The sequence below is a fragment of the Brassica rapa genome, chromosome A05 (assembly GCF_000309985.2).
Source record: "Brassica rapa cultivar Chiifu-401-42 chromosome A05, CAAS_Brap_v3.01, whole genome shotgun sequence".
NCBI lineage: Eukaryota > Viridiplantae > Streptophyta > Magnoliopsida > Brassicales > Brassicaceae > Brassica > Brassica rapa.
Genome location: NC_024799.2, coordinates 20,413,495 through 20,429,399, shown reverse-complemented (window position 1 = coordinate 20,429,399; position 15,905 = coordinate 20,413,495). Strand labels below are relative to the sequence as shown.

The 15,905-nt window shown below is 33.2% G+C and overlaps 3 protein-coding genes and 1 long non-coding RNA gene across 5 annotated transcripts; 2 read left to right on the top strand and 2 right to left on the bottom strand.

The window, feature by feature from the left end:
- Nucleotides 1–2,719: 2,719 nt before the first annotated feature.
- Nucleotides 2,720–5,752, top strand: LOC103869365 (hexokinase-4). Its single transcript, XM_009147441.3, has 9 exons — nucleotides 2,720–3,260; nucleotides 3,427–3,577; nucleotides 3,671–3,853; nucleotides 4,120–4,194; nucleotides 4,364–4,519; nucleotides 4,607–4,705; nucleotides 4,819–4,946; nucleotides 5,088–5,166; nucleotides 5,246–5,752. Exons 1-9 carry the CDS (start codon nucleotides 2,989–2,991, stop codon nucleotides 5,618–5,620), a joined length of 1,518 nt encoding a protein of 505 aa, XP_009145689.1. The 5' UTR covers nucleotides 2,720–2,988; the 3' UTR covers nucleotides 5,621–5,752.
- LOC103869366 (T-complex protein 1 subunit alpha) lies at nucleotides 5,721–9,672 on the bottom strand. The gene is made up of 17 exons (XM_033291680.1): nucleotides 9,417–9,672; nucleotides 9,174–9,238; nucleotides 9,002–9,091; nucleotides 8,831–8,917; nucleotides 8,670–8,729; nucleotides 8,540–8,590; nucleotides 8,245–8,340; nucleotides 8,030–8,095; nucleotides 7,710–7,927; nucleotides 7,416–7,512; nucleotides 7,219–7,305; nucleotides 6,979–7,113; nucleotides 6,710–6,814; nucleotides 6,481–6,609; nucleotides 6,297–6,400; nucleotides 6,120–6,210; nucleotides 5,721–6,026 (listed from the first exon to the last, which is right to left on the bottom strand). Exons 1-17 carry the CDS (start codon nucleotides 9,487–9,489, stop codon nucleotides 5,943–5,945), a joined length of 1,638 nt encoding a protein of 545 aa, XP_033147571.1. The 5' UTR covers nucleotides 9,490–9,672; the 3' UTR covers nucleotides 5,721–5,942.
- A 223-nt stretch (nucleotides 9,673–9,895) lies between these two features.
- On the bottom strand, nucleotides 9,896–11,506 carry LOC103869364 (ubiquitin-conjugating enzyme E2 19). 2 transcript variants are annotated; one of them, XM_009147440.3, is made up of 6 exons: nucleotides 11,202–11,506; nucleotides 10,814–10,841; nucleotides 10,497–10,724; nucleotides 10,295–10,358; nucleotides 10,156–10,215; nucleotides 9,896–10,050 (listed from the first exon to the last, which is right to left on the bottom strand). In XM_009147440.3, exons 1-6 carry the CDS (start codon nucleotides 11,318–11,320, stop codon nucleotides 10,004–10,006), a joined length of 546 nt encoding a protein of 181 aa, XP_009145688.1. In that variant the 5' UTR covers nucleotides 11,321–11,506; the 3' UTR covers nucleotides 9,896–10,003. The 2 variants fall into 2 exon arrangements, with proteins under 2 accessions (XP_009145688.1, XP_033147572.1); XM_033291681.1 differs by having other exon boundaries at nucleotides 10,814–10,847; nucleotides 11,177–11,307.
- A 1,192-nt stretch (nucleotides 11,507–12,698) lies between these two features.
- LOC103869362 lies at nucleotides 12,699–14,887 on the top strand. The gene is made up of 2 exons (XR_633190.3): nucleotides 12,699–13,535; nucleotides 14,090–14,887. It is a non-coding gene; the product is annotated as an uncharacterized LOC103869362 (long non-coding RNA).
- The last annotated feature ends 1,018 nt before the right edge of the window (nucleotides 14,888–15,905 follow it).

Sequence of the window (15,905 nt, the reverse complement as noted above, 5' to 3'; positions counted from 1 at the left end):
TTAAACCTTAAATCAAAGGGATTTGCCAGTAAGTAGTTGCATGATACTATTGCACATCTAAAGATTTCTTCAACCCATGTCTCATCCCCCAACACAGCTCTATTTTCAACACTGATTTAATGTACTACTACAAATCACAAAAATTCATATAAACAGTTATTCAACCAACAATTTTATTTATCTTATAAAAAATCATGTTTGATGGTTCTACTTTCATCACTCTAAACCATTATACGAAGTTCAAGTTTTAAAAAATCTATTGTATCATGTTGCTTTTTTTTCACAAAGTAATCTACAAATTATAAGTAAACCGCTGTTTAAGACTTGAAGGTAACACACTCATCAAACTACTGAATTATGAAATTTTACCTTTTATGTTTAACTATTTTTTCGTATTTTATATTAAGAAAAAATATGTTTTCCCTTTTTTGGAATTTTGAAGAGAACGGCTCTTTGGTACATTTGAAATGAAATTCATCTACTTATATATAACGGCTCCGTTAGAATTTTTTTTTTAATGTATTATGTGGATTGTTGTTAAGTTTTCTTTATATTATTAACTAGTTTGAATCAATTGATATTGTCATGTTTTTGAAAGATCAATGATGCATCTGCATTACAAAAGGTCAAAACATATATATTATGATCATTTTATGATATTTTTCTTTTTTCCTACGATATCATTAGCCATAAAATTATCAGCAGTTAAAGTTTCGTAAGAAGCAAGAGTTTTCAAACTCGGTGAACTAGTTAGTGCAAATTTAGATCTCTAAATCAAATCTCAATTAGAATGTCAATGAAATGGATTGATATGGAATATTTTATTCCTTTAGTTCTATCCAAAATACAATTTATTTTGAATTAAAATGGAAGAATCATTTTATTAATTTATATATATATAAAGAAAATGTTCCATTCAAATTTGATGAGAAATGAGTGAAATAAATTTATTTTATTTTTCTTATTTCACATTCAACTGATTTCATTATTTTTATTATTTATTTTTGTGTTTGTCATCTATATTAAAAAATAATATTTGTGGTAATACTCGTATGATCTTTACATTTCACAAGAAATCATGTTTTTCACCTAATCTATAAGATAAAATGTTTATATTTCCTATCTTCAACTAAATTCATTCAACCTTGATGCATCAATATATGATTTAGTTTTTATTTATTGTCATTTTAAATTAAACAAGATCGTTTTAGTTGTATAAACTATAAATTACCTACAAAAATGAATTATGTTATAGATATTTGGTGCTACCGGTAAACTAGATAGTGAAATATGGTTAACTGAGTCCATTAACATTAGTTAGTCTACAATTTTTCGGTTATCAAATAAACAAGTGAATATAAAAATAAATCTTCTTAAGTTCACTCATGTTACTCAATTATCTTTTCGTGCCTTACATATATTATGGATGTGTTGGAGGCAAAAATGATGAGTACAAGTTCAATAAGAACCAATTGGCGCCATTTACCTATCATGTCATAGTTGAATTAATTAATCTAACTTATAAAAATATTTGTCACTATTTAAGAAAAAATAATGTAAACTATAAGAAAAAAATAAAAAAAAACACAGAAAAATAATAAAATTTCAACTTAAGAAATCCATATAAAATTTAACATATGAACTCAAACTATTATCAGTTTTTAGTCAAAGTTGTATTAAAAATATCAAAAAATATAAACGGATTCTAAATTTGAAGCAATTTTTAACTATAATATGTGTGTAATAGAAGAAACAACATCGTTTCGAAAGCAACAACACAATACGGAAAATCTCTTTTCCCCCATTTTTTAGAATGTTGAAGAGAGCGGTTTTTTGGTACATTGGAAATAAAATTCATCTACTTATACGTAACGGCTTCGTTAGATTTTTTTCTGAATGTACTATGTGGATTGTAGTTAAGTTTTCTTTATATTGATAACTAATTTGTTTTTGAAAGAAATTGATAACTAATTTGAATCAATTGATATTGTCTTTTTTTTTACAAGATCATTGATTGATAATAAAACATTTGTGTCACATCTTTTAAATAAACTTGGTTTCAAAGTTGCTAATTAACATGATTATGACACATATCAATAAAAAAAAATCTATGATTGTGATATAATAAAAATATTTTTAATATATAATTATAATTATCTAAAATAAATTACCCAACACTTATTAGTTTTCTTTTTGGGCAAATCTCCAAAATAGCACATTTCTAAGTTTATATCACAAAAATAGCACTCAAAAACTAAAATGACCAAAATAGCATTTTATCTTTTGAAAAATTTAAACTTTTTTATTTTTCAAAATTTGAAATCTTATTCCCAAAACCTCACTTCTCAACTCTAAACCCTAAAACCTAAACTCTAAACCCTAAACCCTAAATTCTAAACCCTAAACCCCACCCCTTGAGTGCTATTTTTGTGACTTTTGGCCTTGAGTGCTAGTTTGGGAACAAAAACTTGATTTAGTGCTATTTTGGTCTTTTCTTAAATGAATCCTAACCAAAACAGAAATGTAAAACTTCTTTGAATTTTCCTTTTTTAATTATTTTATGAAAACCATGATATTAAAATGATTTAATTAACAAAATACTTTAAAAAAGCAATAATATTAAAATGAATTTTAAAATAGCAATTTAATTTTTTATTTATTTAATAGTATTTAAAAAAACACAAACAAAACCTTGTGGGCTTGGGTTCGGAACACGAAGCCCAATAAGTAGAATACAAAGGCGAATCAAGTGGATTTTTAAAAATAGAAAGAGAGTTGGGATGGGGATGGGGGGGGGATACAGTTGTTTCTTCTTCCATCAAAGGCAAGAAAATGTTTACGAGATTATCTTCTCCTTTCGCACCCAAATTCAATCCTCCCGCGAAGACCACGAGATACAAATACGCAGATCAAGCATCTATCTGCGACCCAAACCTGTAGAAAAGTCAACATTCTGATTACATTTGATTTGTGAGTGGATCATCTCAAATGGGGAGGGTTCTGGTGATGCTGACGGCAGCCGCGGCGGTTGTGGCTTGTTCGGTGGCGACGGTGATGGTGAGGAGGAGGGTGAGACGTCGGAGGAAGTGGAGGAAGGTGGTGGGGCTATTGAAGGATTTGGAGGAATCGTTTGAGACGCCGTTGGGGAGGTTGAGGCAGATGGTGGATGCTATTGCTGTGGAGATGCAAGCTGGTTTGGTCTCTGAAGGAGGGTCTAAGCTTAAAATGCTCCTCACTTTCGTCGATGATCTTCCTAATGGGTGAGAGATATTCTTACATGTACAAATGCTTGTTGATGATAAGTGACGTAAAAGGATTGATTTTGATATAATGGGCTTGTTAGTTTTGGGGAATTGAAGTTTTTTTAGTTGCCTGATTGTCACAATGTAAGTATCTTGATGTAATGTATGAACCCTTTTGTCTCAGGAGTGAGAGAGGAACTTATTACGCACTTCATCTTGGAGGCTCTTACTTTAGGATTATAAGAGTTCATTTGGGTGGCCAAAGGTCGTCTCTTGAAGTTCAAGATATCGAAAGGCATAGCATACCGACGTCTTTGTTGAATAGCACCAGCGAGGTAACTATGCTTGCCCCCAAGGTTGCTCTTTTCCAATTTCGGTTTATAAAATCCAACAGAGTAATATACTCCTTGTTTATTTTTGATTCGCAGGTTCTCTTTGACTTTCTCGCATCATCTTTGCAGAGGTTTATTGAGAAAGAAGGACACGAGTCCATTTCGTCACAAGATGTGAAAAGGGAACTTGCATTTACTTTTTCTTTCCCAGTTAAGCAAACGTCCCTCTCTTCAGGAGTTCTCATCAAATGGACCAAAGGTTTCGCAATTAGTGAAATGGTTAGTTCAAAATTTCTGCAACCTCTTTTTACTTGTCTGCCTTATAAAGGTTACTTCTAAGGCTTCATTGTATCATCTCAATCTGTGAAGAAATTAATATAATTGTTGGATCAAGTCAAGCGTATAACCATCACTCTGTATTTTAATTTGCTGACGTATAATGTGATCCATCTTCTTGCATTTTGAGTTCAGTTGGGTCAAGCGTTAGCGCATCTAAAGCTAACTATTTTCTTATGTTTCTTGACACATTGATCATATTACTTTAGGCTGGGGAAGATATTGCTGAATGTCTACAAGGAGCGGTGGACAGGAGAGGGCTGGATATACACGTCGCAGCGCTTGTAAGTGCTTTGTTACTGCAATAGACTCATATCCTTGGGGGAACTGCTCCTTCATCCATTACCAATCTTTTGAAATTTCTCCTTTCTGTTTCATATTCCGTTTACAAAATTCTTTCTAACGGAAGAAGCATGGGGATTGGTTCTAATATTAGTTTCACTGTTTAAGCAGGTGAATGATACAGTTGGGGCCCTGTCCTATGGACATTATCATGACCCAGACACGATTGCCGCTGTTGTCTTTGGAACAGGTAGTAATGCTTGTTACCTCGAACGCACTGATGCCATAATCAAGTGTCAGAATCCGCGCACAACTTCTGGAAGCATGGTATTCATTCTAAGAAACCTGTATTTTAGATTCCTCTGGGTTTAGTGTAAAATATTATCTTGTAATGCTTTGCTCTTTATGTGTTAGGTGGTGAACATGGAGTGGGGAAACTTTTGGTCATCTCGTCTTCCAAGAACTTCATATGACATTGAGTTGGATGCAGAGAGTTTGAATTCAAATGACATGGTAATGTTTTGCTAACTTCTCTTTTTTCCTCTTTTCGTTTTATCATGCTTTAAGGCTTGTCATCAGGTAACTAATGAGCAGTGAAGTTGAATTGGTGGGTGTTTTTAATATAGGGATTTGAGAAGATGATAGGAGGGATGTATCTGGGCGACATTGTCCGCAGAGTAATTCTTCGTATGTCACAAGAGTCTGACATCTTTGGACCCATCTCATCCATTTTATCGACGCCTTTTGTTCTAAGGTACATTTCCTTTTGTATCTTCTGTATCTGAAGGTTTTTACGACTTGCCAGAGCTAGAAAGCTTACATAATGGCAGCCAATAGTTGTATTTTGTGAGTTTATCTACACATGTTTTAAATCAAATACTTGTTCCAATCACAGAACAAATTCAGTCTCAGCAATGCACGAAGATGACACACCCGAGTTACATGAAGTAGCAACAATCTTGAAACATTTAGGGGTAAATGTTTTGCCCTATAAATGAATGATTACCTGCAATCCCATGACTTAACGACCATCTCCTTTGTTCATAACAACAGGTACCGAATGTACCACTGAAGGTGAGGAAACTTGTAGTGAAGATATGCGATGTAGTGACACGCAGAGCAGCTAGGCTAGCAGCAGCAGGAATATCAGGAATATTGAAGAAACTGGGGAGAGATGGGAGCGTAGGAGAAGGAAGAAGAAGAAGTAGCGATAAGCAGATGATGAGGAGGACAGTGGTGGCAGTAGAAGGTGGTCTCTATTCGAATTATAGGATGTTCAGAGAATACATGGACGAAGCTTTGAGAGATATATTGGGAGAAGACGTGGCTCGACAAGTAGTGATTAAGGCCATGGAAGATGGCTCAAGCATCGGCTCTGCATTGTTGCTGGCTTCATCTCATAGCGTTCGAACCATATCGAACATATGAATAGTTGGATAGTTGCGTAGATAAAGAATGTATAGTTAGTCGATTGTTTCAGTTTCAGACGCATGTAGGTAAATATTTTTGTTTCTTCTGCTCATAATTATGACACTAACTATTTAATGGAAAATTTTAACACTAGTATCGAAAAACAACGAATTAAAATATTGTTCAGAAAACGATAAATCCGAAAAGACATTGAAGTAAAAAAAAAGAAAAAACATAAACTGATGTTTCAGAGGATATGTCGTTGTTACAGCTCGAAAAAGAAGCTGACAGAGAAACGCACACTAAAGATATGACGAACAAAGAGAAGCTTGAAGTTTGGTTACTCATCGCCTTGGCCATCTTCCTTCACCAGTTTGATCATGTCATCAATTCGCAGAATGGTAATGGCTGCCTCTGTTGCAAACTGGTCAGAAAACAAAGCTCGTTTAAAATTTAAGACATCACTCTAATTTTGTAAGAATCTGTTTGCTGTGATAAACAAAGACAAATGCTTCACCTGGATAATTTTGACTTTGCTCATCGCTGGTTCGATCACTCCAGCTTCCAAATTGTTACGAATGGTTCCGTTAACAAGGTCAAGTCCCATGCTGCGTTTTCCCAACACAGAGCCAATGAGCTAAACATTTTTTTCAAGTGAGACCAGAAGACACAGACAGCAATATTGCTCTAATACCTTGAATAGTGCTTCTTATCAGCCTTGGTTTGTGCGGTGTGGTGGTATGCTCTTAGTTTAGCTACCAACTCGGTTGCATCCTTAGCAGCGTTTACTGCAAGCACCTGTACATAGGATGATAATTGTTGGATAATAAGACCAGATTAAAGTCGAGTTTTATATATTGACGAAATAGAAATGAGACCTTTGGTATAATCAATAGCGCATCGGCAAATTCGGCAATAGCCAATTGTTCACGAGAGCCCAAGGTTGTAGCAAGGTGCTCCAGATACACAGACAATGCTGATTCAACTGCGCCTCCACCCGCAACCACCTGTTTTGACATGAAGCAGAGTGTTGCGTAAAACCAGAAATGTGATGATCATTACTAAATGCAAAGAATGTCTCTCTAACAGGTAGCAAGAGGATATTACCGTGTTGGATTCGAGGGTCCTCTTGACAATACATAAAGAATCGTGAAGCGCTCTCTCCATCTCATCAAGCATGTAGTCATTGGCACCTCTCAAGATCAAGGAGACCTAATAGACAAAAAAAACTTGTGAAGTCATGACAAAACTAGACTAAACTCTCATAGCAATCAATAACTTCTGGGAATAACTTCAAATGAAATATATGATTGATTTCGTGTGTATAGTAGTGTCAACAATTAAGCATGATCTCAAATACAGAGCAAATGGCATACCGCACTGCTCGTTTTGGTTCCCTTTATCAACACAACATCATCATCAGCGATTCTCTCCTCCACAACTTCGTCTGCAGATCCAAGGTGTGCCGGATCAAATGTTTCTTCCCCCTCCATGTCAGCAAAAGTGGTGACCTAAAAGCCAAGAACAAAGGATATTAAGACAAAAATATAAGTTTCACAATCATATAACTTAGTTCTAATGCTTTTTAATTTTAAAAAGTATAGCTGAGCAAGTACCAGGGTTGCTCCTGTTGCCTTGGCAACATGGCGCATGTCTTCTTTGCGGACACGCCTAACAGCAATAGCTCCTGCCTCTACAAAGTACTGAAATAAAAGCAAACGAAATGAGAATTCAAGGATGTCAATAACTTTGATGAACCAACACTGTGTAATGCGAAAAGGGTAGAGATAATATTATTGGGCTTCAATCTTACTTTAAGTGCCATGTCGTCAATTCCCTTGGTGGTCAGAATAACATTGGCTCCCGCTTTAAGAAGTTTCTCTATCCGCTCTTTGGTCATGTCAGCTTCTCTGTGAAACAAATATTCAGCAACATATTAAAAAAAAACTGTTTATGGAAGATGGATACCATAAGTAGTACAAGCGTAAAATAGACCTAGATATCTTAAGCTTTCTCTATCCCATACACCCAAGAACCAAGAGAGCAAAGCAATTGCATTTGTAGAAGAACAAACCAAGTACTCTGAATGTAATTCAGTGAAAACTACCTTTGACGGATTTTTTCAAGTTCTCGTGGATCGTTAACAACAACTTGGACACCGAGCTGCATTTTCGTCTTCTGGAGATTGAAGTCGAGGCAAGCAATCTTCGCTGGAGAAACTCGCAATGGCATCCCTTGGGCAGCACGGCCAGTATTGAGTGCATATCCATTCAACAAATAGCTGTCTTTTGCACTTTGTCCATGAGCTTTCAGAATATTAATACCCTACAATGTAGTAAGCCGCAGACGGGTTTCAACATAAATAAAAAATATCATCTTCACTCCAGATGATATGTTTAAAACTTTGACAGAGGAGCATAAACAGACCTTGATAGGGTATTTTATCTCCCCTCGCTGATTTGTCATCTTAACAGACAGAACTGCATCCACAACCTAGAAAAGAAAAAAAAAAAGATTATAACAGTTGAAAAATGCAATGATAAGGGTCATATTGCAAGAAATTAATAGCGGTTTCCAAATCTTAGAAGGAAAATATATGACAGACTCATGTAATAGACAAAGAATGAGAACTGGAAGCATACCAAATTGGCAAAGAAATCGCTGTCACCAGAGATCAGTTTGGAGGACATGCTGGTTTTAGCACAGTTAATCAATGGAGCTTTCCCAAGCTTTTCGACCTATAGAAAAGTAATAGTAGTAGTTAAGTAACGGGGCAGAGACAGACAAGCACAACAGATAACTTACCCAACCAAGCTGACACAAACACATGTATAAAACTTTCCCACATAAATTCAAGTTCACTCACATGATGTATACTACTCATTCAGAAAAAAATAGACCAGATGCCAAATTATAAACCATCACAACCGGACTAACCTTAGTCACCAATTTCTCCTCAATGTATTTGCAAGCTTCTCTCATCGCTAGCTGTCAACAGTAACACAGATTAAGAACACAATGAAAAAAAATCTGGAAAGCAGGTCACTACATAGGAGTGGGAGCTTACCCTGTATCCACTGATAATTGATGTAGGATGTATTTTGTTCCTAACCAAATCATTTGCCCTCTGCAAAATTAAAATACATGCATAAGACCAATAGTTATCAAGAAGCAGTTACCATGTGACAAATCTTCACAACTCTAGAAAAAACAAAAACAATAGATAACCTTGAGCAACTCAGCAGCAACAATGACAACAGATGTAGTCCCATCGCCAACTTCTCTATCCTGGAGTTCAGCTAACTCAACAAGAACCTGTCAAGACAAACAGGTAACTAATGATTCACTATAACACGCATAAACGTACACTAATGATAAATATGTAATCAAATAATTAACCTTAGCAGCAGGGTGTTCGACCTCCAACATCCTAAGAATGGTAGCACCGTCATTGGTAATGGTCACATCACCAATATCGTCCACCAACATCTGAATTTATATATAATGCAAATCAGAAACCAAATAAACAAATCTCAAACTTGTGACAAAGCAGTAGAACCAGAGTACGTACCTTGTCGAGTCCGACGGGACCAAGAGAGGTTTTAACAATGTTTGAAACAGCTTGACAAGCCATCACTGCAGATAATTATCAAATCAAATCAAACGTCAAGTAAACAAGTAAACAAACCCTAGAGATCGAACACTGATGAGAATAGATATTTGTATGAGCAGAAATGTGAGAATGACATCAGACGAAATAGCGAAAGCTTGGGGGGGGGGGGGGGGGGGGAGGGAGGGGGAGAAGAGGAAGTACCGTTCTGAGTACGGACATCTTGGCCGGATTGCCTTTCGCCGGAAATATCAGGATTTTGAGCGGAGATCGACATATCAAGTTAAGCGATGAAAACGAGGGAGATGTAAAAAGTGCCCTAGATCAGGGATCTGAGCTCGCCGAGAGAGATAGTTCGCCTTTCTTAACAATTGAAAAATGATTCACTTGGATGGGACAGTGAGACTCCGGCGGGTTTTGTTAACTTTCAAGGTTTCTTTCTGGAGGGTGCGGCCAGGTTACGAACTAAACGGTGTCGTTTTCATGTTGGGCTGCAAGCCCATATATACTTTGGCCCATCTTCTATAATAATAGGTCAAGATATCAATATATTCCTATTTCCTACAACCTTTTTCCTCAAATCCCACTTTTTTGAACTTCCATATTATTTCTGAAACAAAGAGTTTTTGATCTGGTTTGTATGGAAGATGTTATTGGCTTTTTATTGTTAAGTAGCGAGACTATAACTGCAAAAGAAGGGTTTTGATTACTAAGATTGGCACAAATTGAGATTACAAAGTACAAAAAAGAAACATGATCTTTTGAATGCAGTTACAGAAAGAGATAGAGAATCATGCGTTTAATGGTTTGTAGAGCTTCTCAACCATCTTCCTATACTCTGTACACCAGCAAAACACACATAAGATAACATTCATTATTTGATGATAAAAACTGAGAAAACCACAGAGATGTGTTATTCTATTTACTATTTACTGCAAATTACCTTCTTGGTTGCTCCAAAGCTGAGCTGCTTGATTGTTCAATGGTGAGCTGATGTTCGGTTCTGCTCAAACAAAACACGGAGAATCAGATCTTGGATCAAACCAATTAAGAAAACTCAGCGGTCAGCACATAGGTGTTACCTCCAAGAAGGCTTTGAATTGAGAGTAATATCGTCCTCACATCATAAGCAGATGACCATTTATCCTACAAACAATGTGAAACCAGATGTTCCTTGTTTTAAGTACTACTGCTTCTTTGATACATAGTAGCTTTAACGCTCCAGGGGATTAACCTGTAACACACAAGTAGCACTAGTAGGAGCAAAAATGATTTGTAATGTACCTGAAGAATGTCCAAGCAAATATTGCCATAGAGATCCACGTTGGGGTGGAAGCAGCAAGTCTCAAACTTAATTTTGGGAGGTTTGAAAGGATAATCGTTGGAGAAAGCGAGTGAGAGTCTGTACTCTGTTCCTTCAAAAACAGTATCTTTGCTTCCTGTGATTGTCCCTTTCCAGCAGAATATGTTGTCTTCCTCTGGGAAAGCCGATATCCCCGGATCACCTCCCATCTGAGAAAACAAACATCAAAATCAAAAGAGTTTAACTTTGGTGTCAATAGGTTCATTTTAGATTCGGGAAGAATGGATTGATAGCTTACCATTAAACCCATTAGTTCAGATTGCAGCCTGCGTGTTTAACACGGATTAGGAAAAATCATGAATTTGCTTAACCAATAAAGAACAAAAGTACTGAGATAACATATCAATGTATCGTTTCCTCTCTCAGAAGAATTTTAGCAAACAGTTGGTAGACAAGAAGAGAGACGATACAAATCACAAGGGAACAGGAGAAGTCACAATCAGTACTTTTTGGATTCATCGTCTCTCTAAAGATAATCTAGAAGCATATGTACGATCACAAGAAATGGATAAATCTAAATGTGAAATTCCATAAACAAAAGAAAAATCAAATCGAAGCTTACGGATTCAAAAAAAATTCCCTTTGATTGGAGGAGAAATATTCAAAGATCGGAAAAAAGGAAGAACCTTTTGAGAACGGATTGGCTATCGACGGTCTTAGTCGGAGGAGCAGGTTGCTTCGATCCGGCGGCTGCCGGCGTTGTCTCCGCCGGAGTATTTCCTTGGTACCCATTCACCGCCGCCATCCCTTTTTCGGCTTCTTATTGGTAGACCAGTAACGCGACAATCGAAAATTTATGAAATGGAATTGCTTTCGGTCAAGGAGAAACAGATTCACGAATGATCGAAGCAGGAGAAGGGAATGAGAAAGAGCGTTCTTTTACTTTTTCTTTCTCTTGAGAGAGAGAGAGAATGTGTTAAATGGATAAAAATAAGACTAATTAAACTTTATTAAACAAGATATAAAAATAAAAATAAAACTAAAAGCTTAGATATTTGGTTATTAAGCTAAATAGCCTTTGTTTTTTTTAAACTCTTCTGTTATTTGGTTTTCATGTTTGCTTGATTGAAATATATAATCAACTATGTAATGCAAAAATATTTCAAATGATATGAAAAATTGTCGATTAAAAAATACTAGAGTTTGGTCCGCGCGACTATGTGCTTTGTTTTCATTTTTAAAAGTAAATTGTTGTTTTGTATAAACTGTATAATATAAATTTACAATTTACATGTATTACGTGACTATTTAATATGACATTTTAAACATAATAATTTTATTTATTATATTGAGTAATTATATTTTATTTTAACAATCAATTGTTTTTCCCACATTTATTATCATATATGTTAAGCAGCAGTTCTTTCTTACCAACTTAATTATCGTATTTAATTTTAACGGACTTTTACATATTATAAAAATATGCTGCCAATAATATATTAAAAGACTAACTTCTATTATATATCTATCTATCTATAATAATAAATGAGACTTTTTTCCATTCTCCATGAGCCACATCACCATATAGCATGAGGCATTTTGAGTCACGTGACACCTTAACAAACTTTCAAAGAAACCAAATTTTCCTTGGTTCATTCACTCCACAAAAATTTTCCATTAACTGCTGCTATCACTGCTTTTTTAAAACAAAACTATATCTCGATCCGCGCAACTGTGTCGTTTTTTTTATATAAACATTTTGTTTTCAATTCTAAATTGGTATATATTATAATATATATATATATATGTGTCTATCAATTTTTAAAACATAATAAGTTTACGATATATATTTTTATTGAATAGATTGTTTCAAACTTTCACATGTATTTGTATCTTTTTTTATGTATATATTTTTGGATTATTATTTCATTATTAAAATCGTAACTATATATATAAAGATTAGTAAAATATTTTTTATTGTCATATTCAAATATATTGTAACATTTCACAAATTTAGAAAGTTTTTTAAAAATTAAACTTTTCGCTTCATAGATTTATATTATCGAGTAAATAATTAAACATTTAGTTTTTGTTTAATTTTTAAAATAAACTATATATTTTAACACTTTTTTATTGGTTTAAGGTCGTAGAGATTAATCATTGTTAGATAATATGATTTTTGTTATTTAAAAAAAATATTTGTAATTTGAAAAGTTAACATCGACAAATATTTAAATAATTAACATAAGGAGGTATAGTATTATAATATTAAATTATATTTATTTAATTTATACTATTTGTAAATTCAATATTGATAGTTCAATAAAAATTTCTGGTAGACCCAAATTTTAAATGATACGATTAGAGATTAAATGTAACATGAATTTTTAAGAATAGACTGATTAGGTCTATTTTTTAAAAAATCACATATGAATCAATGTTGTGAGTTTTGTTTTAATATATAAGATCCAAAACATTTTGAATTTTCTTCCAATTCATGTATCTCTAAGTTTATAAATCATTACAAAAACCACAGAATATCATCTGTTCTCCATAGAGACCTTCGATCCACACAAACCTAAACTTTATTTTCTTCGCCTACGTTCATGGACGGTAGCGGCGGCTTATACTGAGATGACAGAAGGTTTAGGCGGTTTATACTGAGACGACAGAAGGTTTAGGCGGTGTTTCCTCCACGGCTTCATCCATCCTTCGATTATGCATGTTGGTGGCGAGTGTGCTTACGTCATCGTTTGGTAAAATTTTCTGACTTAATTTCAAAATCGTTTAGCCTATTTTCTCTTAACCTCCAATTCAGAAAATGAAGCGCCTACGTTAATTGGATTGGTGAAGACGCCGAATTTGATCCGCTGAAAAATTTCCATTAAAGCCATACCTTATTGTTCCATACAAATGAAGTTAGTACAAGTTCACAATCTCTCCTCAGAAGCAACACAGCATGATATAAAAAAAGTGGAGGATACTCTCTGAAGCTATAGCCAAGTGTTGTCCAAAGCTAGGTACAGTTATTTCCATTTACCTTTAGATACGATATTGTGTTGAGTAATTTGTAGTTTCTTGATCAGGAAATTTAGGGCTTGACCACATCTCTGATTGGTATTGATCGGAATATGAGATTGATGTTTAGAAATTTTGAGAGATAGGTAGTTAGAGTATGATAAGGATGATGCAGAGATGGAGTCCTCCGAAATAGAGGCATGACGGATTGTCGCCGCTTCCATTAGGGATGTATTGCAATCCTCGGTTGTCCAAATATGTGAGTCCTTATGTTCCCCTAATCCAAACATTTTATAATGTTTCTTTGGGAGTGCCGTGATCTTCATTGTGCTATACACAAGTTGAATCCCTTCGGAGGCTAAATGTGGATACTTTTGCTAGTGAGTCTATAGCTACTAACTACTGTTAGTACCACCCAGTCTAATGGTAAAATTCACCACAAACAAGCATTAGTTATTCCAATTATGCTTCTTATGCACTCCCCTAGGAAATGCTATCAATTGAGTTATTATTTAAGCATCTGTTGAACGTAATAATTTAGTGTATTTTTGTGCAGAAAGGTAGAGATATGGTTGGTCTCATGATCCTGACCCGCATTGTCTCACATGTGGCTCATTCTAAACATGGGAATGCATGTTGCTTACGCTGTAAGAACAGAAGAAACTACATAAGAAATCTCTTCCACAACTGAGATTATTGTGAGGTAATGATGACTATGGAAACACCAAGGGGTTTAGATTATGTAGATAATCCAGAGATTGGAATGAATGCTACTAGAGAAAGCAAAGATGCTATCGAATAAGAAATCCATGGTTTATGTATGGTTTTCGTCACAGTATGTCATTTATCACTATTCAATCCTTTTCTTAGTTATATGACAATTATGAGTTTATTGTGTTCTTTAAGTTCACTGGCTAAATAGTTCTACTGTTCTATGCTGGAGAAGTGACCAACAAACACAGACAAGGCTCCGGTAATAGTAGGTGTTGCAAAGGAAATGTCTACTACATTGCTCATAAATAAAAAAAAAGTGTCATTATTTACTTTACTTTTAAAGACAAATTAAAGCTGAATTTACACTTCTTCTATCATGAATATTTAAAAAACCTTAATCTATTGTTTGCTTTACTTTTGAAATCGATACTATTATTTACGAAGTAAGTTTTTGGAATCGAGCTCTCACGTTAAAAGTTAGAATGGTTAATATCGTTTATACCATTAATGAATAAAATATATAACTAAATTAAAAAATAAAAATGAAATTTTAATTTATTTATTAGATAAATGATTAAAATTAATAATAGTAAGAATTATCCAAAATCTGAAAATATAATTTTAAAAAGAGATAATTTATTTATATATTGTATTGTTATCTGAAAAAATCTTTAGTAAAAAGTAAAAAACATGAATTATACAACTAAATATTAATCAAATAAAATTATTAATTATATAATTAAAAATAGAATATTGAATTAACCAAAATCTAAAAATATAATTAAAAAGATAATTTCTATATATATATTGTATTGTTATCTGAAAAAATATTTTAGTAAAAACTTAAAAACATAAATTATATAATTAAATATTAATCAAATAAAATTTGTACTAAAATTATGAATATAGTGTACAAGGAACTTTTCAAAAATTATGATTTTTTGAATCGAGGTCTCACGTTAAAAGTTAGAGTGATTAATATCGTTTATACCCTTAATGAATAAAATGTATACCTAAACTAAAAAATAAAAATGAAATTTTAATTTATTTGATTAGATAATTGATTAAAATTAATAATAGTAAGAATTATCCAAAATCTGAAAATATAATTTTAAGAAGAGATAATTTATGTATATATTGTATTGTTATATGAAAAAGTATTTTAGTAAAAAGTTAAAGACATGAATTATATAACTAAATATTAATCAAATAAATTTCTTAATTATATAATTAAAAATAGAAATTGAATTAACCAAAATCTAAAAATATAATTAAAAAATATAATATATATATAAATATTGTATTGTTATCTGAAAAACTATTTTAGTAAGAACTTAAAAACATAAATTATATAATTAAATATTAATCAAATAATTTTTTTACTAAAATTATGAATATAGTGTACAAAGAACTTTTAAAAAATTATGATTTTTGGAATCGAACTCTCACGTTAAAAGTTAGACTGATTAATATTGTTTATACCCTTAATGAATAAAATGTAATTAAATTAAAAATAAAAACAAAATTTTAATTTATTTGATTAGATAATTGATTAAAATTAATAATAGTAAGAATTATCCAAAATCTGAAAATATATTGTTATCTGAAAAATCTTTTAGTAAAAAGTTAAAAACATGAATTATAGAACTAAATATTAA